The following is a 23,663-nucleotide window of genomic DNA, read 5'->3' on the forward strand; positions in this document are numbered from 1 at the left end:
GCTTCAGATTCTGTGTCCCGCTCTCTCTCTGCCCCTCCCTTGTTCATGCTCTGTCTCTCTCTCAAGAATAAATAAAACATGGGGCGCCTGGGTGGCGCAGTCGGTTAAGCGTCCGACTTCAGCCAGGTCACGATCTCGCGGTCCGTGAGTTCGAGCCCCGTGTCGGGCTCTGGGCTGATGGCTCAGAGCCTGGAGCCTGTTTCCGATTCTGTGTCTCCCTCTCTCTCTGCCCCTCCCCCGTTCATGCTCTGTCTCTCTCTGTCCCAAAAATAAATAAACGTTGAAAAAAAATTAAAAAAAAAAGAATAAATAAAACATTAAAAAATAAATAAATTAAAATAAATAAATGAACATTTAAAAAATCTTTCTAATAAAAAATACAAAATAAAAGTGCTTGGGGTATACATGAAGAAGATTTATTGACTAATTTGATGTCATGTGTTGGAAGAGCAGAGATCTGCAGGAGAGTTCTTTGGGAGAAAAAGTTCTTTTTCTTGTCCTTCCTCAGCCTAGATAGTTGCATGCTTGTGGGAGTCAGTCCTAACACTCACCAGCCAGCCCTGGAATTTCTTTCAGCCCTGCCCCATCCAACTCACCTGCCTTGGCAGGTGTCCCACCACACCTGGCAGGAAGCCCTGGCTAGAACCAGCACCTCTCCAAAGTGACTCCTGCCCTGCAGAGGTGGGGAGATGACCCCACACATGACCCCATCTGCAGTTTTTGCACAGGAAACAAGTCTTGCCCATCAGTACACCCACAGCTGTCACAGCAACTAATTGCAGATAGCCAGGCTGAGGGCCAGTCCCACCGACCAGCATGCCCACAGCAATCAAGACTCAGCCACAATAGGAGGACACATGTAGCCCACACAGCAGTCACCCTAGAGCACTTGGTTCTGGTAACCAAGGGGGGACTGAACTACAATGCACCACAGGACCCCATCTACACAACGTCATTACTTTCAAGACCATTAGCCATAGCTGACCTACCTAATACATAGAAACAGACACAGAGAGACAAAATGGGGGGACAGAAGAATAAGTCCTAATTGATAGAATAAGACAGGGATGCCTGGGTGGCTCAGTCGGTTAAGTGTCTGACTCTTGGTTTTGGCTCAGGTCATGATCTCACAGTTCGTGAATTTGAGCCCCACATTGGGCTCCATGCTGTCAGCACGGAGCCTGCCTGAGATTTTCTCTCTCTCTGCTCCTCCTCTGCTCTCTCTGTCTCTCAAAATAAATAAACAAACAAACAAAAAAAAAGAATCAGACAAAACCACAGAAAAAGAGCTAAACAAAATGGAGGTAGACAATATACTTAATAAAGACCAAAGCAATGATCATTAGATACTCATGGATACTCATTAGAGAGAGGAGTGGATAGACTCAATGAGAACTTCAACAGATATAGAAAATATAAAAAACAGCCAGTCAGAGCTGAATTAGACAATAGTTGAGATGAAAAATACACTAGAGGGAATCAACAGCAGGTTAGGTGATGCAGAAGAATGGATCAGCAACCCAATCAGCTAAATAGCAAAAGAGAAAAGAATAATAAAAATGGGAATAGGTTAAGGGACACCTGTGACATCATCAAATATAGTTACATTTGGATTATAGGGATCTCACAAGAAAAAGAAGAGAGAGAGAAGGGGGCAGAAAATTTATTTGAATCATAGCTGAAAACTTACCTAACCTGGGGAAGGAAACAGACATCTAGGTCTGGGAGGCAAAGAAAGCCCCAAATAAGATGAACCCAAGGAAGCCCACACCAAGACAAAAAATATATCTTAAAGCAGCAAGAAAAAGCAAACAGTTACATGCCAGAAAAAAAGCCCCACAAGGCTATCAGGTGATTTTTCAGCAGAAACTTTGCAAACCAGAAGGGAATAGCATGATATATTCAAAATGCTGAAAGGAAAAAAACCCTACAATCAAGAATACTAATGTTATCATTAATTGAAAGAGAGATATAAGGTACCCAGACAAACAAAAGTTAAAGGAGTTCATCACCACTAAACCAGCTTACAAAAAATGTTAAAAGGAATGTTTTACTTGGAAAGAAAAGACCATACCTAGAATTAAGAAAATTAGGAAGGGAAAAAATTTCACTGGTAAAGGCAAACATACAGTAAAGACAGTAGATTAATCACTTATAAAGCCAATATAGAAGTTAAAACACAAAAGTAGTAAAATCAATTATATCTACAACAATTAGGGGATATACAAAATAAAAAGATATAGACTATAATATGACATACATAAAACATGAAGGGCAAGTAAAAATTTAGTGCTTTTAGAATGTGTTCAAACTTAAGTGTCCATCTACTTTACATAGACTGCTATATACATAGGATGTTATATATGAACCCCATGGTGACCACAATCCAAAAACCTGTAGTAGATGCAAAAGAAATAAAGAGAAAAGAATCCAAGCATAACACTAAAGAAAGCCATTGAGCCACAAGGAAAGAGAGCAAGAGAAGAGAGGAATAAAGAATAACTATAAAAACAACCAGAAAACAATGAACAAAATGGCAATAAGTACATATCTACTACTAATTACTTTAAATGTAAATGGACTAAATGATCCAATAAAAAAGCGTAGGGTATGGATGGATGGATAAAAAATGGATAAAATGGATAAAACAGAACGGATGAAAAAAAAAAGCAAAAAACAAAACAAGACCCATCAATATGCTGCCAACAAGAGACTCACTTTAGACCTAAAGATACATATACACTAAAAGTAAAGGGATGGAAAAAGCTATTCCATGCAAATGGAAGTGGAAAAAAAAAAGCCAGGATAGCAATATTTATACAGACAAAATGGACTTTAAAACAAAGCCCGCAACATCAAAAAGAAGGGTATCATATAATGATAAAGGGATCAATCCAACAAGAGAATGCAATTGCAAATATCTATGCACACAACATAGGAGCACCTAAATACATAAAGCAAATATTAACAAACATAAAAGGAGGCTGATAGTAATACAATAACAATAGGGGAATTTAACACCCCATTTTTATCAATTAACAGAGCATCCAGATAGGAAATAGGAAACAGTGGCTTTAAACAATACATTAGGCCAGATGAACTTAAGAGATATACACAGAACATTCCATCCAAAACCAGCAGAATATGCACTCTTTTCAAATATACACAGAATGTTCCCTAGGATAGATAACATGGTGGGCCATAAGACAAGTGTCAATAAGTTTAAGAACACTGAAATCATATTAAGCATGTTTTCCAACCACAATGGCATGAAACTAGAAATCCATTACAAGAAAAAAAAAAACTGGAAAAATACAAACACATGGAGGCTAAACAATAGACCACTAAACAACCAACAGGGCAAAGAAGAAATCAAACTGGAAATCAAAAAAATTGACAGAAACAAATAAAAATGGAAACAGTGGTGCAAAATCTTTGGGACACAGCAAAAGTAGTTTAAGAGAAAAGTTTATATAATGTAGGCCTACCTCAAGAAACAAACAAACAAAATTCAAATAATTTAACCTTATACTGAAAAGAACTAAAAAAAAAAAAAAAAAAAAAAAAAAAAAAAAAAAAAGAACGAACAAACCAAAGTTAGTAGACAGAAGGAAATAATAAAGATTAGAGTGGAAATGAATGAGGTGTGCCCAGATGGCTCAGTCAGTTGAGCATCTGACTCTTGATTTTGGCTTAGCTTATGATCACAGGGTCATGGGATTGAGCTCCACATCAGGGCTCTACACTGAGTGTGAAGTCTGCTTAGGATTCTCTCTCTCCCTCTGCCACCCCCCTCCCCTACTCATGTGTGCTCTCTCTCTTTCTCAAAAAAAAAAAGAGTGGAAATAAATGACAGATACTAAAAAATAATAGGAAAGATCAATGAAGCCAAGAGCTGGTTCTTTGAAATGATAAACAAAATTGATAAATCTTTAGTCAGACTTATCAAGAAAAAGAGGATGTAAATAAATATTTTTTTTTTTAGAAATGAAAGAAGAGAAAGAACAACAAACACAGAAATACAAAAGATTATAAGGGAATACTATAAAAATTATATGCTAACAAATTGGACAGCCTAGAAGAAATGAGTTAATTCCTAGAAACATACAATCTTCCAAAACTGAATCAGGAAAAAAATAGAAATTTTGAACAGACCAATTACTAGTAATAAAATTGAATCAGTAATATAAAACCAAGACCAAAACCAAAACCAAACCAAAACAAAACAAAAAATCTCCCAACAAACAAAAGTCCAGGACTAGATGGCTTTACAGGCAAATTCTACCAAACATTTTAAGAAGAGTTAATACCTATCCTTCTTAAAGTATTCTAAAGAATAGAAAATGAAGGAATGCTTTAAATTCATTCTGTGAGTCCAGCATTACCCTGATACCAAAACCAGACACAGACGCTACAAAAAGAGAAAATTACAGGCCAATATTCCTGGTGAACATACATGCAAAAATCCTTAACAGAATATTAGCAAACCAAATACTACATCAAAGGGATCAGTCACCACAATCAAGTGGGATTTATTCCAGGGATGCAATCTTTGCAAATCAATCAAAATGATACATCACATTAACAAGAAGGATTAAAACCCACATGATTATCTCAATAGACGCAGAAGTATTTGACAAAATACACATCTATGCATGATAAAACTCTCAACAAAGTGAGTATACCGGAAACATACCTCAACATAATAAAGGCCATATATGAAAAACCCCCAGCTAACATCATACTCAATGGTGAAAACTGAAGGCCTTTCCTCTAAGACAAGGCAGAAGACAAGGATGTCCACTTTCACTATTTTTTTTCAACAGAGTATTGGAAGTCCTAGCCATGGCAATCAGACAACAAGAAGAAATAAAAGGCATCCAGATTGGTGAGGAAGGAGTAAAATTGTCATTGTTTGCAGATGACAAGATACTATATACAGAAAACCCCAACATTCCACCAAAAAACTATCAGGACTAATAAATGAATACACCAAAGTTGCAGCATAGAAAATTAATATACAGAAACTTGTTGCATTTTTATACACTAATAACAATGTAGCAGAAAGAAATTTAAAAAAAACACAACTTCACTTACAATTGCATCAAAAGAATACATTACCTAGGAATAAACTTAACCAAGGAGGCGAAAGACCTATACTCTGAAAACTACAAGACATTGATGAAAGAAATTAAAGATGACATACATGGAAGGACATACTACGCTTATGGATTGGAAGACTTAATGTTGTTAAAATATCCATAATACCTAAAGCAATCTACAGATTCAATGCAATCTCTGTTAAAATACAAATAGCATTTTTTACAAAACTAGAATAATACTAAAATTTGTATGGAGCCGCAAAAGACCCTGGATAGCCAAAGCAATCTTGGGAAAGAACGAAGCTAGAGGTATCACAATCTCAAATTGCAAATCAATCAAAAGCAATCTTGGGAAAGAACAAAGCTAGAGGTATCACAATCTCAAATTGCAAATCAATCAAAAGCAATCTTGGGAAAGAACAAAGCTAGAGGTATCACGATCTCAGATTTTAGGATATACTACAAAGCTATTATAACCAAAATAGTATGGTACTTGCACAAAAATAGACACATAGATCAAGGGACTAGGATAGAGATCCCAGAAATAAACCCACACTTACATTGTCAATTAATCTATGACAAAGTAGGCAGGAATATACAATGGGGAAAAGACAGTCTCTTCAACAAATGGCGTTAGGACACCAAATACTTACAGCTAAAAGAATGCTACTGAACAACTTTCCTACACCATTCACAAAAATAAACTCAAAATTGATTAAAATCCTTAATGTGAGACTTCAAATCATAAAATCCTAAGAGAAAACCTAGGCAATGATCTCTCAGACATCAGCCTTAGCAACGTATGTATGGATATGTCTCCTCAAGCAAGAAAAATAAAAGCAAAAATAAATTATTAGGAGTATACCAAAATAAAAAGGTTTTGCACAACAAAGGGAACTAACAACAAGATGAAAAGACCACTACTGAATGGGAGAAGGTATTTGCAAATGATATATCTGATAAGGGCTTAATATCTAAAATATACAAAGAACTTATATAACTCAATACCAAAACCCCACAAATAACCTAATTAAAATGGGCAGAGAACCTGAATAGACATTTTTCTAAACAAGACATATAGATGGCCAGCAGACGTTTGAAAAGATGCTCAACATCACTCATTATCAGGGAAATACAAATCAAAACCACAATGAGATCACCTCATCAATCAGAATGGCCAGCTAGGAAAGCAAGAAAGAAAGAAGAAAAAAGAAAGAGGAAGAAAGAAAGAAAGAAAGAAAGAAAGAAAGAAAGATAACAAGTATTGGTGAGGATGTGAAGAAAAAGGATTCCTTGTGTACTGTTGGTGAGAATGTGAACTGGTACAACTAATATGGAAAACAGTATGAAGTTTCCTCAAAAAATTAAAAATAGAAACCCCATATAACCTATTAATTCCACTTTTGGTATTTGTTTGAAGAAAATGAAAACACAAATTGAAAAAGATATGTGTACCCCTGTGTTTACTGCAGCATTTTTTACAATAGCCAAGATATGGGAGCAACCCAAGTGTCCATCAATAGATAAATGGATAAAGAAAAGGTGGTATACAACGGTATATTATCCAGCCATTAGAAAGAATGAAATCTTACCATTTGCAAAAACATAGATGGTATGATGTTAAGTGAAACAAGTTAGACAGAGAAAGACAGATGCCATATGATTTCACTTACATGTGGACTCTGAAAAACAAATGAACGAACAAAAAAACGGAAACAGACTCATACATACAGAGGACAAACTGATGGTTACCAGAGATGAGGTGGGTGGGAAATACATGAAATGGCAGAGGGGATTAAGAGATACAAAGTTTTAGTTAAAAAATCAATAAGTCATGGAGAGGAGAAGTATAGCATCGGGAATCTAGTCAATAATATTGTAAAAAAAATTGTATGATGACAGATGTTTACTAAACTAGTTGTGGTAACCATTGAGTAATGTACAGAATTTTAAAATCACTTTGTTATATACCTGAAACTAATATAACAGTGTATGCCAACTATATTTCAACAATAATAATAAATAAATAATACATAAAAATATTTCAACCCACTGCCCCCCAGAAAGTAGAAAGCAAGTTGCTAAAGCAACAGTGAAAACGTTGAGCAGTGGAAGCAGAATCATGTGACCAAACATATGGGCACAGGCCAGAGGTGCCGCAGTGGAGTAAAGCCGTGCCCAACCCCGCGTGGGGGATGGGGCATTACTGGGCTTGAGTCTTTGCTGAGGCCAGTACCTCAGAGCGATCTCTTAAAGCTATTTTCCCTGTGGAGAAAACAGGAGGATGCCAACAATGAGGAAAAATCATAGCTATTTTCATTTTATTAGTGTTTTTGTGTGTTTTGTTTTTAGTCAGAACAGTATCTGTGAAATGAAAATAAGAATTCAGGGCAAGAAACTCTTTAAAAAGGAATATGAGGATGACAGACTCTTCCAGCATACTAAGTCATGAATTAATGAGGACTTCAACTTCTTTCAACAATAGAATAGAAAGAACTAGAAAGAACACTTTTATGCTGGTTTAAAGAGTGGATCATTAGAAAGGAAACCCGGGGCACCTGGGTGGCTCAGTCGGTTGGGCGTCTGACTTCAGCTCAGGTTATGATCTCACAGTCCGTGAGTTTGGCCCCGCGTTGGGCTCTGTGCTGACAGATCAGAGCCTGGAGCCTGCTTTGGATTCTGTGTCTCCCTCTCTCTCTATCCCTCTCCTGCTCATGCTCTTTCTCTCTCTGTCTCAAAAATAAATAAAAACATTAAAAAAAATATAAAAAAAAAAAGGAAACTCAAATTCAAGTCTTACTGGCTGAATTATAATTCAGTCATGTAATATACTCATTTTTTAATGAATAATGCCATTTATTGTAGATATTTATATATTACCTCCCAGGTTATATCTTCTAAAGAAAAGTTTAATCTTAGTAAATTTAGGGGCTAACAGCAGAACAGAAAGATTGTATTGTAGATGAAATTTGTCTTTTCTTCTGTCACCTCATTCCTTTCCTGGTTTTATCCACCCTGCTGTGATATCCCCAATACTCTTACTTTACTCATCTGAATTCCTTTCCCTTATGAAAATCAGAATTTAGTAAAGAATGATTCCAATGATTTATGTTCCCCCTCACCACAAGCAAAATTTGCACATAATCTCCATCAGACTGAGGGTTTCCAAATGTTTTTGAACATCAAGCAGAATATTGGCCAGGAGGGGGGCGGGGGCAAGGGGCCTTTGTTGTATGCCTAAAATAAATCCATGATTGAGGAGAAGAACATTTGTCTTTGAAAAGTGGAATTAAGAATTCTGGGCAGTTTGCATAGATTTGAACCAAGCTTATCTCTATACCAAACAGACGTGGCCACATGTTTATTTATATGGCAAACAAGGTGGCGATAACATGAGAAAAAATAACCCCATTTGCACTTCATAGTAGCCATGTACATATAACAAATGTGTTAATATAATATTATCTTTGCTCATTAAAGAAGATACAGAAAGTACAGATAATTTCAGGAATCCTCACATAGGTGTTCAACACACATGTCAGTCAATGTGTGTTATTGTGAATAGTTGCAAGTAATAAATTTGCATCTCTTTTGGTATATTCCGAAATCTTAATTTATATGGTTTTCTTATGCCTGTTTGGTGAGGCATTCTGATAAGCTTTTTATTTTTTTATTTATTTTTTTTTTCCAACGTTTATTTATTTTTGGGACAGAGAGAGACAGAGCATGAACAGGGGAGGGGCAGAGAGAGAGAGGGAGACACAGAATCGGAAACAGGCTCCAGACTCTGAGCCATCAGCCCAGAGCCCGACGCGGGGCTCGAACTCACGGACCGCGAGATCGTGACCTGGCTGAAGTCGGACGCTTAACCGACTGCGCCACCCAGGCGCCCCAAGCTTTTTATTTTTTCTTTCTTTCTTTTTTTTTTTTAAAGAAAATTTCATTTTATATTCTTGAGAAGGCAAAATCATTCAGTTTAATAGTGACCCACAACTCTATACTATTATCAATACAGCTGACAATAATACCTTAGACTTACTTAAAAATGCTTTAATGCTTTAAAAAATGTTTATTTTTGAGACAGAGACAGAGCATGAGGGGGGGGGGAGGGGCTGAGAGAGGGAGACAGAATCTGAAGGAGGCTCCAGGCACTGAGCTGTCAGCACAGAACCCAATGCGGGGCTCGAACTCATGAACCGTGAGACCATGACCTGAGCTGAAGTTGGAAACTTAAACAACTGAGCCACCCAGGCACCCCTTAAAATGCTTTAAAGTAAACACAATATAATGGGAAAATTTTAAGCTGCAATTTTAACTTAAAAAAATAGATAATATGATAACATTCCAAAAAGTGTATATGGTATATAGTTCTTCCAGTCCATTCCTGTCTCCTTACTGCCCAAGGCAACCATTGCTCTCATTTTCTCGTGTAACTTCTGGAGTTAGCCTTTGGATTCCATTCATTTCTAATATTTGTTGTTTCATTCATTCTTTTATTTATTTATTTATTTATTTATTTATTTATTTATTTATTTTAGATGACTCCAGAATTGATGATAAAAGCATGTACTTTTTATACTGGACGTTTAGTAAAGACACACTTTTGGTAAGAATGTGATTTTTACATACTATTTCTTTGTGTTTTTATTTTTTAATACTCTCCATATGAAGAACAACTCATTTTTAGCCAGTTGTTCTGATTTTATCTATTTAATCATGTCTCCACCATTTTGTATTATATATTTAATTTATTTTCACTTGGCTTTTACTTAGTTAAAATATGTTCTTTACTTCTTCATGGTATTACTTTGTTGTGTGTGTGTGTTTTTTAATGTTTTATTTTATATTTGAGAGAGAGAGCATGAGCAGGGGAGGGGCAGAGAGATGGAGACAGAATCTGAAGCAGGCTCCAGGCTCTGAGCTGTTAGCACAAAGCCTGATGTGGGGCTCGAACTCACAGACCGTGAGATCGTGACCTGAGTCAAAGCTGGACGTTCAACTGACTGAGCCATCCAGGTGCCCCTGTGGTGTTTTGTTTTTTTTTTTTAAATAAAAACTTCAAAATTGAAAGTATAAGGTCTATAATCCCTTCATTTGAAACCCTTGGAGATATGTTTTGAAATTTATATTCCTTTCCTTAAAAATTTTTACAAAGGTGATTTCTGCACATTGTATGTATTATATAACATCTTCAGTGGTGTCTGAGACAGCATGCTGGAACCAAACGTATTCAAACATATTAGTATTTCTACTATGTATATATTATATATGTATGTAATAAAATGAAATGTATATACATGAAATGAAATGAAAAAAGACTATGAACAATTATGTGTCAATTCCAGGGAGGTTCTAATGCAAAATTACTTTAGATCAGGTCTAGTTTTGCCTCTAAATAGGTTATGGAAAAACTTCCGGATTCCAGATCTTTCTGGGTTTTAGAAATGTAGCAAAGGGAAGTGCAAGCTCAAAGGAAATGCAAGGACCAGCTAGAAATAAAACAATAACAATAATTGAACAATTTCTTTCTATGCTGTGGTTTTTGAGGAGCTAAAGGAGGTGGCATTACTCCTTCTCCCTCTCCATTTATTTAGTAATGTATTGCCATAACATCAAAATACTATTTCTCTATATTTTCTGCCTCTAGCTCTTGGAGAGACATAGCAATACCTCTTACAAATGAAGATGATGAGCTGGCTGAGAAAATAGAAAGAGCAATGAAATATAATAATTTCAGACTTCAAAAATATGTATTTCATCTCTGGCACTCTTATGTAAAAGGTCAAAAAAACCAACTTACAGGTAAATGCTTACATAGTATTGATTTGTTTTTATATTCAGGTATTCAAAGAATCAACACACTTAATGGCTAAGCAGTTTGTACTAGAGAATTTATTATGTCTAGAGAGCTGTCATGAAATGTAAAGCCCCTAATTTAAAATATTTAATGAGATTTGTGTCAAAGGGTTTCATCGTAACAGAAAACAGTCATGTTTAAAAGAAACTTCTGTATGTATTTGTGTGAAATAGGGATCTCCTATCAGCTTTTTTACTAATAGACCCCTGGTATATCACAGTTGGGTACCAAAATTGATTATTTCTTGGTAGAGAGTTTTCCATTCATGACAGGTATTTCATTTGAAATGGGTACATGAGGAAACAAAGAAAATGAATTTTCTTTTCCTTAAACCTTTGATGAGCAGGCAGTGCAAGTACGTGATCTTAGGAGCAGGGATAGAGGACTCCAGCCTTTTTATTTTTTATTTTTTATTTTTTTAATGTTTTTTTAATCTACTTTTGAGAGACAGAGAGAGACAGAGAAGGGGAGGGGCAGAGAGAGAGGAAGACACAGAATCCAAAGCAGGTTCCAGGCTGAGCTGTCAGCACAGAGCCCAAAGTGTGGCTCAAACCCATGAACCGTGAGATCATGACCTGAGCTGAAATAGGTTGCTTAAAGGGGACTGAGTCACCCAGACACCCCTGGGGACTCCAGCCTTTTGTTCAGATTTTAGCCACTTCACCAAATATTGGTTTATCGTTGCTGCAAATTAGAGAATTATTTCCTCTTGATCCATTCCTGTTGGTCTCTCAGTCACAGTGAACCCTCTGAAGGTTTTGACATAAGACTGATGGACTTCTAATTCTGGGAGGAAACAATTGGTCGCAGTGAGGAAGCCACTGCCTTCTGTCAGTGGTATCAGGGGGCCTGCCTTAGTCATCCTTCTTCCCGGCCCCACCCCTGTATTTGAGCTTTGGACCCTTGGTGAAAACATAAAATGGAGCAAATTCTTTAATCATAATGCATTTAACTAAATTAGAATACTATCACATGATTCTATTTCTATGAATAAGTTTGGAAATTCTGGTTTTATAAAGATGTGCTATCACATCTATTACATCTTAATTTATAAGGGCAAAGGTGATGTTTACAGGTTAATAAAGTCTCGGGAGTAGAAATCTACTGCTATCCGTAATAATTAATTTTAGAAGAAATTAAAATCAAACAAAAACTGTCAGATGCAATATTGGTTCATATTGTAAACACTTTGGGTTTTGGGGAAATATCTTTAAATATATACAATAATCTAATAACTTTTCTTTAGATACACTATCGCAGGTACAAAAGATGTTGCACTGTTACAAGCTGACAGCTATCCTAACTAAATGGAGGGATAAAGCAAGACTTAAGTATAAAAAGAGAGAAGATGAGCTGGTACGGTATCTTGGAAACTTAGTATTTTTAGAAATTTAATTTTGGTGTTACATTGATGTGGCTTCAGATAATGATGCTATGTGTGGAAAGTACTAAAATCCTGAATATTACATACTTTTGGTGGGGTCTTTATTCTTGTAATTTAATAATTTAAATTTCACTTCAGCTACCAAGACTATTTTCTAATAAATTCTGTTGTTTCAACTATGAACACTGAGAAAAATCATTTCAACATTTTGTTTAAAGTTATTGATAAAGACTAAGAATTTTGCTCAAGCAAGTGGTTAGATGGGTATAGATGTCTAAAATGGAAGAGAAACTATTTGTTGTGATAAAGACTGAATAGTTTTTTTCTAGGTAAGATTAAATTGTTATTTATTCTTTTTCAACATTTAATGTAATAAATTATAATTTTAGTATCAAATAATTTTAAAAATTACTAAATTGCTAAAATTAAAGGATCATTCTTAACTGGGACACCTCCTCCCCCCCCCCCCCCAGCAATTAATTAATTTTTAAAAATATTTATTTATTTTTGAGAGAGAGAGAAACAGAGTGCGAATGAAGAAGGAAGGAGGGGCAGAGAGAGAGGGAGACACAGAATCTGAAGCAGGCTCCAGGCTCTGAGCTGTCAGTACAGAGCCTGACGCAGGGTTCAAACCCAGGAAGTGAGATCATAACCTGAGCCAAAGTCAGACGCCCACCTGAATGAGCCACCCAGGTGCCCCCAGGAATTAAAACAATTAAAATAGAAGATCCAAGGAAATTCCTCCAAACCTGAAAATATCTCTAGTTTGCTTAAGCTATTAGTAAATTACTATTTAATATTGTTTTAGTAAGCACAGTAACTATTAGGATCAGACAGAAAAATGCTGAAATTTTTTTAGGTATTTTATTCAGTAGGTAATATTTTATCAATAGTCTTTGAAATACAAAGTTGGAATAAATAGGAAAGAGAAAAATAAGAAGTTAAACTCCCTGTTTTGTCATTGCCTGGTGGAGGGCAGGATCAATGCTTCCCACCGCTAACTAGTTCAGATGTTGAGACTGATGATACTACATACGTCCCGAGAAGGCATGAAAAGATTTATTGCTTACATAATCCTTGAAACAGTGCTAGAGCCTGCAAAGGATACTGACATGCATAAAGCATATTCTTGCTCTCTGGAAGTTTATTATCTGCTGGTATTGAACAGGTGTTCTTATAGGATGTCCTCTAGAATTTTGTGGAGTTCATTTTCCATGTTGCCAGTTAAACAGTTATACTTCAGGTTCCACTGTTTTAATCTGCTTGTTCAGTGTTTTTCAACACTGTGTACTAAGCTAGTACTTTGACCTTGGCTGCCCCCATGCCTGATCAGTGATTGTCCAATGGTGCAATAAATAACTGTACGTGACTAGTCTGCTCCTTTCACATCCCTCTAAAACTGAACATCCTTGAGGCAAAATCGTTCTCTTAATCATACACATACATTGAGTATAATGTTTTGCATGTAGTAGTTGACACAATTAATACATATAATAATGTATATTATACGTAATATATATTATCCTTAATATAGATGTATATTATATAGTTAATTGAGTGTTTAGAGAAAATATTTGCTTCTAGCTATGTGATTTCTTGGCCTAATAATCACTCACTTAGGAGGATGAAGTGATGGAGGCAGGTATATATAATAATATATACATATACTATATATAATATATACTATATCATAATATGTAATAATTATATATTATATATAACTAATAATAATCAAAATTGTGTGTAACATTTGTTTGCCCTTATGGCTTTTTCTTGATTATGCAGTTTTAAGGAATGTATTGAAAGTTAAAATGGGGACTTCTTGTAACAATAAATCAGGCAAGTCCCCAGATGCTTTCTTCCGTCTCTCCTTTTTTTTTTTAAATTTCTGTGCTAACCACCTCCTTTCCATGCCCCAAATATCAGTTCTATCATTACCAGAACCTCGACTCTGTGGGTTTCAGCTTCCTCATCTGAAGGAGGAGCTGGACCACATCTTCAAGGTTGTTGCCTGTGCCAATGTTGTCTTACAACTAATGGAAATGATCTCTAGTGCCTTGGTGGTCCAGAGAATATTAAACATGCTATTGACAAGACAGTTTATATAACAATGATAGTAACAATAAATAGTGCTTAATTGGTGCTATCATGGTGTTGAGCACTGTGCTTTTTTTTTTTTTTTTTTAATTTTTTTTTCAACGTTTATTTATTTTTGGGACAGAGAGAGACAGAGCATGAACGGGGGAGGGGCAGAGAGAGAGGGAGACACAGAATCGGAAACAGGCTCCAGGCTCTGAGCCATCAGCCCAGAGCCCGACGCAGGGCTCGAACTCACGGACCGCGAGATCCTGACCTGGCTGAAGTCGGATGCTTAACCGACTGCGCCACCCAGGCGCCCCAAGCACTGTGCTTTTTTTAAAAAAGTTTATTTTGAAGGAGTGAGAGAGCACATGCGCATATACAAGCCAGGGAAGGGCAGGGTGAGAGGGAGAGAGAATGGGCCCAATCCCATGAACATTTGAAATCATGACCTGAGCTGAAATTGAGTCAGAAGCTTAACCAACTGAGCCAGGTGCCCCACACTATGCTTGATATATATCATCTCATTTAACCTTTACAACAATTCCATGGAATTTATCAATTATTTTCATGGCAGATATTAAAACATGAACTTCAATTGCTAAAATGGAGAAACAACCTAAAACTCAAAGTAGCTGCTAACGAAGAATCCATTTTTCCTGAACCAAGTCTGTCTAAAGTCTCTCTTGAAGGCAATATTCCTGAATGTGACATTTCACTGTTACCCCAAAGAGCGGTCTCACAGGTTTGTATGAATTCATGTACCGTAACTAGTCATTTTCACAATGCTTATTTAAAGAGTGGTTTTATAAACCTTACATGGATGATGGAGATTTTATTTCAAAGATATACGTGTTTTTTTACAAGTACATTTGGGTTAAGCTAATTTTTTTAGAGGCCATCCTTTTGGATGGCTGTAAGAAGAATCTAACAGTCAAAAGTGGGGAAAGTAAAGCTGTAGGAAATGTTTTTCTTTCCTTCCTCCTTCAAGTACATGTTGTCATTTAAGGTGGAACAGATTTTAGATACTCCAGTGCTCACTTTTTAATCTCCAATCCCTCCCTAATCTTTTTAGTCTTAACATTATTCTTCTATTCGGGGATGTAAATGGTCTTGTCTTATTGCAACTTTCAGTTAGTTAAAATATTTATACTATCTTTCTTCCTTAGATTGTGAATTCATAAAAAGAATCATGTAGTTACATCTTACAATTCATTGAATTGATCTCTGAAAAATAAACCATAATTCCAACTACTGGTTATATTCTCTCCTATTTTGATAGAAAAGTAACTTCTACTTTGTGAGGCTACCTGATAAGTGGTAGAAAAAGTGTAAAATATCACCTCATTCTGATTGATGGCAGCTTCACATTATAAAATCCCATGTATTAAATATACCCCTCTAAATGCACAGAATCAAGCTCAAGTTATATTTGGGAACAGGTATCTATGTATCTACACCTAATCTTGCATTTTATATAAAAATTAAAAAAAATTTTTTTTTACATTTATTTATTTTTGATAGACAGAAAGAGACAGCACAAGTGGGGGAGGGGCAGGGAAAGAAGGAGACACAGAATCCAAAGCAGGCTCCAGGCTCCGAGCTGTCAGCACAGAGCCCGAAGCAGGGCTCGAACTCACAAACCGCAAGATCATGACCTGAGCTGAAGTCGGACGCTTAACTGACTGAGCCATACAGGCACCCCATTTTTTATTTTATATTATTATTATTATTAATTTTTTTTGCATTTTATATAGAGCATAGAATTAGGATAAGGATAGTTTTGCCCATAATTTCCTCTTTATAAATTGCCTCTGGTTTGTTTTTAAATTGGAATTCCTATAATTTTTTTTACTGGTTTGTAATAGCCCTTTATATATTGGTAGTATCAACCCTTTGCCTAGAATATATTAGAGATTTCCACCCCTCCATGCTTGATGTTTGCTTTCAATTTTGTCTGTAGAGTCCTTCAATGTGAAAAATTTTAGAGCTTTCTGTAACGAAGTCTGTCATTCTTTCCCTAATTACTTTTCCTTTTGTGCCATATTAATATGTCATTCTTAGCTGTTTTCCTAAGCTATGTCACATTCTTTCTTACAGTTTATACAGCTGTTTTTTGTCTTTGAACTCCTAAGCTGTTCACTGCTAATGTTTCTCTGTTTACTTTATCAGTGGCTGTTCTAGGGTTTATGATATGCCTTTTCAATTTATCACAGATTACACCTTCACAAAATTTTCTACCACTTTATGTATAATGCTAAAACCTAAGAGTAAGCTTTTGTTTTCCTTCTCCTGTGCTTCATGCTAGTATTGCCATACATTATATTCTTAGGTATTTATAAACCGTACAATGCAATTTATTATTTTTACTTTAATAGTCAATTATATTCTCTTTCTCAAATATAAATAATCTCAAAAAATATTTTTAAAAAAGGGGCGCCTGGGTGGTTCAGTCACCCAGTCAGTTGAGCATTTGACTTCAGTTCAGGTCATGATCTCATGGTTTGTGGGTTCAAGAGCCTGGAGCCTGCTTCGATTCTCTATCTCTGTCTCTCTCTCTGCCCCTCCCCCACTTGTGTGTGCTCTCTCTCTCAAAAATAAACTTAAAATTATTTACAAAATAGTCAATTTTATTTTACCCAGCATTTATTTACTTATTTATGTATTTATTTATTATGAGTAAAGGGCAGGGAGACCTGCCCCTAATTTGCTTTATTATTTTTTTTCTAAGTTTTTATTTAAATTCTAGTTAGTTAACATGTAGTGTAATATTGGTTTCAGGAGTAGAATTCAGTGATTCTTCACTTACATATAACACCCAGTGCTCATCCAAACAAGTATCCTCCTCAATGCCCATCACCCATTTAACCTATCCCCCACCCACCTCCCTCCATCCACCCTGTTTGTTTTCTATCATTAAGAGTCTCTTGGGGCACCTGAGTGGCTCAGTTGGTTAAGCATCCAACTTTAGCTCAGGTCATGATCTTACTGCTTGTAAGTTCGAGCCCTGCATTGAGCTCTGTGCTGACAGCTTGGAGCCTGGAGCCTGCTTCAGATTCTGACTCTGTCTCTCTGGCTCTCCCTCACTCATGCTCTCTCTCTCTCTCTCTCAAATATAAATAAGAAACACTAAAAAAAATTTTTTTAAGTGTCTTATGCTTTGCTTCTCTCTTCTTTTTTTCCTCTCTTCTTATATGTTTATCTGTTTGTTTCCTAAATGCCACACATGAGTGAAATCATATGGTGTTTATCTTTCTCTGATTTACTTCACTTAGCATAATACTCTCTAGCTTCATCCACATTGTTGCAAATGGCAACATTTCATTTTCATTTCATATACCACATTTTCTTTACCCATTTGTCACTTGATGGACACTTGAGCTCTTTTCATAGTTTAGCTATTGTTGATATAGAATATATTTATTATTTTGTTGTTTTCTTATTGAAGTATAATTAGTGTACAGTGTTATATTAGTTTCAGGTGTATAATATGATGATTCAATGGTTCTATACATTACTCAGTGCTCATCACAATAAGTGTGCTCTTAACCTGCTTTATTTCACCCACCCCTCCACTCATCTCTCCTCTGGCAGTCATTAGCTTGTTTTTTTTGTTTTGGTTGTCTTTTTTTTCTTTGTTGATTTGCTTTGTTTCTTAAATTCCACATGAGTGAAATCATAATGATATTTGCATTTCTATAACTTATTTCACTTGGCATCATACCCCCTAAGTCTATCCATTTGTTGCAAATATCAAGATCCATTCTTCTTTATGGCTGAGTAATATTCCATTGTGTATATATATGTGTGTGTGTGTGTGTGTGTGTGTGTGTGTGTGTGTGTGTATGTATATATATATATACACACACACACACACACACTACCTCTTCTTTGGGTTTTTTCCCATATCTTGGTTGTTGTAAATAAAGCTAAAATAAACACAGGGATGCATATATCCCTTTGAATTAGTGTTTTAATTTTCTTTGGGTAAATACCCAGTAGTGAAATTACCAGATCATACAGTAATTCTATTTTTAATTTTTTAAGGAACTCCGTACTGTTTTCCACAGTGGGTGTACCAGTTTGCATTCCTACCAACAGTGCATGAGGGTTCCAAGATTTGTTGTTTCTTGTGTTTTTTATTTTAGCCATTTTGACATGTGTGAAGTGATATCTTATTGTGGTTTTGATTTGCATTTTCCTGATGATTAGTGATGCTGAACATCTTTTCATGTGTCTGTTGGCTATCTGGATGTCTTCTTTGGAGAAATGTCTGTTCATGTCTCTGTCCATTTTTAAATCAGATTATTTGTGTTTTTGATGTTGAGTTGTATAAATTCTTATACTTTGGATATTAACCCCTTATTGGATATGCCATTTGTAAATATCTTCTCCCATTGAATAGGTTGCCTTGCCATTTTTTTTTTTTATTTAAAAAAAAATTTTTTTTTCAACGTTTATTTATTTTTGGGACAGAGAGAGACAGAGCATGAACGGGGGAGGGGCAGAGAGAGAGGGAGACACAGAATCGGAAACAGGCTCCAGGCTCTGAGCCATCAGCCCAGAGCCCGACGCGGGGCTCGAACTCACAGACCGCGAGATCGTGACCTGGCCGAAGTCGGAAGCTTAACCGACTGCGTCACCCAGGCGCCCCGCCTTGCCATTTTATTGATGGTTTCCTTCACTGTGGAAAAAGCTTTTTATTTTAGTATATTCCAATAGTTTAATTTTGTTTTTGTTTTCCTTGTCTGAGAAGACATATCTAGAAAAATGCTTCCTTGGCCAATGTCAAAGAAATTAATGCCTATGTTTTCTTCTAGGAGTTTTATAGTTTCAGGTCTCACATTTAGGTCTTTAATCCATTTTGAATTTATTTTTGTCTATGGTGTAAGAAAGTGGTCCAGTTTCATTCTTTGGGTATAGCTGTCAGTTTTCCCAATACCATTTGTAGAAGAGACTGTCTTTTGCCCATTGTATACCCTTCTGTCCTTTATGGTAGATTAATTGACCATATAAGTGTGGATTTATTTCTGGACTCTGTATTCTGTTTCCTTGATCTATGTGTCTATTTTTGTGCCAGTATCATACTGTTTTATTACTATAGCCATACAATATATCTTGAAATTTAGGATTGTGATATCTCTAAGTTTGTTCTTTTTCAAGTCTGCTTTGGCTATTTGGCACCTTTTGTAGTTCCATACAGATTTTAGGGTTACTTGTTCCAGTTCTGTGAAAAATGCTCTTGGTGTTCTGACAGTGATTGCATTAAATCTTTAGATTGTTTTAGGTAGTATGGACATTTTAACAATATTGGTTCTTCCAATCCATGAGCATGGAATATCTTTCTATTTGTTTGTGTAATCATCAACTTCTTTCATCAGTGTTTTATAGTTTTTGGAGTAGAGGTCTTTGACTTTGTTGATTTATTCCTAGGTATTTTATTCTTTTTGATGCAACTGTAAATGGGATTGTTTTTAAAATTTTCTTTCTGCTATTTCATTAATGTATAGGAATGCAGATTTCTGTATATTAATTTTGCATCTTGTGACTTTATTGAATTCGTTTACTAGTACTAGTAGTTTTTAGGTGGAATCTCGGGTTTTCTGTATATAGTATCATGTCATGTAGAAGGAAAGAAATAATAAAGATTAGAGAAGAAATAAATGAAATTGAGACTAAAAAAAAAAAAGCAATAGAAAAGATCAATAAAAATAAGAGCCGATTCTTTGAAGGGATAAACCTTTCACCAGACTTGTCAAGAAAAGACAGAGGACTAAAATAAAATCAGAAATGAAGGAGGAGAGGTAATGACCAACACCACAGAAGTAAGAGAACATTGTGAAAAATTGTATGTCAACAAATTGGACAACCTATAAGAAGAGGATAAATTCCTAGGCATATATAACCTTCCAAAACTGAAACAGGAAAAAAATATAGAAAATTTGAACAGACTGGTTATGAGCAATGAAATAGAACCAGCAATTTAAAACTTCCAATAAACAAAGTCTAGGACCAGATGGCTTCAGAGGTGAGTTCTACCTAACATTTAAAAAAGTATTAATGCCCACACTGAGATACCACCTCATGTGGGTCAGAGTGGCTAAAATGAACAAATAAGAAGAATATAGATGCTGGAGAGGATGTGGAGAAGCAGGAACCCTCTTGCACTGTTGGTGGGAATGCAAACTGGTGCAGCCGCTCTGGAAAACGGTGTGGAGGTTCCTCAAAAAATTAAAAATAGATCTACTCTGTGACCCAGCAATACCACTGGTAGGCATATACCCAAGGGATACAGGGGTGCTGATGCATAGGGGCACTTGTACCCCAATGTTTATAGCAGCACTTTCAACAACAGCCAAATTATGGAAAGAGCCTAAATATCCATCAACTGAAGAATGGATAAAGAAGATGTGGTTTATATGTACAATGGAATACTACTTGGCAACGAGAAAGAATGAAATCTGGCCATTTGTAGCAACATGGATGCAACTGGAGAGTGTTATGCTAAGTGAAATAAGTCAGGCAGAGAAAGACAGATACCATATGTTTTCACTCATATGTGGATCCTGAGAAACTCAACAGAAGACCAGGGGGGAGGGGGAGGCGGGGGAAAAAAAGTTACAGAGAGGGAAGGAGGCAAACCATAGGAGACTCTTAAATACTGAGAACAAACTGAAGGTTGATGGGGGCTGGGGGAAGGGGAAAGTGGGTGATGGGCATTGAGGAGAGCACCTGTTGGGATGAGCACTGGATGTTGTATGGAAACCAATTTGACAATAAATTTCATATAAATAAATAAATAAATAAATAAATAAATAAATAAATAAATAAATGTTAATGCTTGTTCTCAAACTATTTCAAAAAACACAAGAGAGGTGCCTGGGTGGCTCAGGTGGTTAAACATCCAATTCTTGATTTTGGCTCAGGTTATGATCTCACAGTTTGTGAGACTGAGTTCCATGTTGGACTTCACACTGATAACATTGAACCTGCTTGGGATTCTCTCCCTCTCTCTCTGCCCCTCTCCCACTCATGCTCTCTTTCTCTCTCTCTCTCAAAATAAATAAATAAACATTAAAACAAAGTAGTAGAGGAAGGAAAGCTTCCAAATTCATCCTACAAGGCCAGCATTACCCTGATAACAAAACCAGACAAAGACACTACAAAAAAAGAAAACTATAGGCCAATATCTCTGATAAATATAGATACAAAAATCCTCAATAAAATATTAGCAAACCAAATCCAACAATACATTAAAAAACATTCTCCATTATCAACTGGAATTTATTCCAGGATGCATGGGTGGTTCAATATTTACAATCAATCAACATGACACATCACATCAACAAAAGAAAGGATAGGGGGCACCTGGGTGGCTCAGTCAGTTAAGCATCTGACTTTGGCTCAGGTCATGACCTCACAGTTTGTGGGTTTGAGCCCCACATTGGGTTCTCTGTTGTCAGTGCAGGGCCTGCTTCACATCCTCTGTCCCCTCTCTCTCTGCCCTTCCCCTGCTCTCTCTCTCTTTTAAAAATGAAAACACATTTAAAAAAAGGATAAAAACCATATGATCATTGCAATAATTGCAGAAAAAGCATTTGACAACAACATCCATTCATGATAAAAACCCTTAACAAAGTCGATTTAGAAGGAATATACCTCAATCTAATAAAGACCATCTATGAAAAGCCCACAGCAAACATCATATTCGATGGTTAGAAACTACGCACTTTTCTTCTAAGCTCAAGAACAAGACGAGGATGTCAATTCTTACCACCTTTATTCAACGTACTACTGGAAGTCCTAGCTACAGCAATCAGACAAAAGAAATAAAAGGCCTCCAGATTGGTAAGGAAGAAGTCAAGTCTTTTCAATACATTTTTTACTTTAATAATCTGAAGCTTACAGAAAAGTTGCCAGTACTATACAAAGAACTCTTTTTCCTAAACAGTTCGAAAGTAAGTTGCTGACATGATACTTCATCACCCCTGACTACTGTTGGTTTATTTCCTGTAAACAAGATCATTTACTTATAGTCAGTTATCAAAATCCTCAAACCCAATTCAGGTTTCTTCCATTGTCTCATTAATGCAAAAGGATCTACTGTAGCAACTGGTTGCCACATCTCCTTACCCTCCTTACCCTCCGAGGGGTTGCAACTGCCCCTTGGTCTTTCTTTAATTTTCATGACCTTGACATGAAGATTAGGTCGGTTTTATTGTGGAATACCTCTTAATTTGAGCTTGTTTTATGTTTCCTCAAGAATACATTCAGGTTATTCGTTTTCATTAGAAATACCACTGGGGTGCCTGTGTGGCTCAGTTGGTTAAGCGTCTGACTTCAGCTCAGGTCATGATCTCACGGTCCGTGAGTTCGAGCCCCACGTCGGGCTCTGTGCTGATAGCTCAGAGCCTGGAGCCTGCTTCAGATTCTGTGTCTCCCTCTCTCTCTGACCCTCCCCCATTCATGCTCTGTCTCTCTCTGTCTCAAAAATAAATAAACATTAAATAAAATTAGAAATACCACAGACATCGTGCTGTGCTCTTCTCATTGTATCATATCAGTGACAGGATTTGGATTTGTCTATGACATTCACTTTGGTCACTTGGTTAAAAAGTGGTGTCTATCAGGGGCACCTGGGTGGCTTAATTAGTTAAGTGTCTGACTTCCTCTTTGGTCATGATCTCATGGTTTGTGAGTTTGAGCCCCACATCGGGCTCTGCACAGTCAGACATTTATTACCTTCCAAAACTGAATTAGGAAAAAAAAATAGAAAATTTGCTTTGGATTCTCTGCCTCTCCCTCTCTCTCTCCCCCTCCCCCACTTGCTCTCTCTCAAAATAAACAAATAAACTTAAAAAAAAAAGTGGTGTCTATCAGGCTTCTCCACTTCAATCACACCCTTTGTGATTGATATGCATTTTGTGGGTAATTACTTTAAAGTTATATAAATATTCCTGTTTGTTTATTGATAGCAGTATGGACTCATGGTGCTCTGTTTTAGTCACGGGTTATAATCCATTACTATCCCTATTTATTTTGGTGCTCAAATTGTCCTAGATTCAGACGAATTCAAGTTGGCTTCCATGTCCTTTTGACATATAACCAGCTCCTTCGGTATACTTTCTTACTTTATAACACAGCATGATGTCCCAGGCTCATCTCACACTTTCCCTGCCCCACCTCAGATGAGTTATTTCTCCATGAGTCCCTAAATCCTTCTTAATGGAAATTGTACATA

The 23,663-nt window shown here is 36.3% G+C and overlaps 2 protein-coding genes across 2 annotated transcripts in view; one reads left to right on the forward strand and one right to left on the reverse strand.

Moving 5' to 3' along the window:
- The window catches only part of FBXL13 (F-box and leucine rich repeat protein 13), a 211,287-nt gene that overhangs the window by 26,754 nt on the left and 160,870 nt on the right, over nucleotides 1-23,663 (forward strand). Inside the window, exons 4-7 of the mRNA XM_045494560.1 lie at nucleotides 9,641-9,708; nucleotides 10,750-10,904; nucleotides 12,206-12,315; nucleotides 15,000-15,167. Of these exons, the coding sequence (XP_045350516.1) occupies nucleotides 9,641-9,708; nucleotides 10,750-10,904; nucleotides 12,206-12,315; nucleotides 15,000-15,167 (501 nt within the window). The remainder of the gene's footprint in view (nucleotides 1-9,640; nucleotides 9,709-10,749; nucleotides 10,905-12,205; nucleotides 12,316-14,999; nucleotides 15,168-23,663) is intronic.
- The window catches only part of LRRC17 (leucine rich repeat containing 17), a 117,001-nt gene that overhangs the window by 9,196 nt on the left and 84,142 nt on the right, over nucleotides 1-23,663 (reverse strand). The gene's annotated exons all lie outside the window — the stretch shown is intronic.

The sequence above is a fragment of the Leopardus geoffroyi genome, chromosome A2 (assembly GCF_018350155.1).
Source record: "Leopardus geoffroyi isolate Oge1 chromosome A2, O.geoffroyi_Oge1_pat1.0, whole genome shotgun sequence".
Lineage (NCBI taxonomy): Eukaryota > Metazoa > Chordata > Mammalia > Carnivora > Felidae > Leopardus > Leopardus geoffroyi.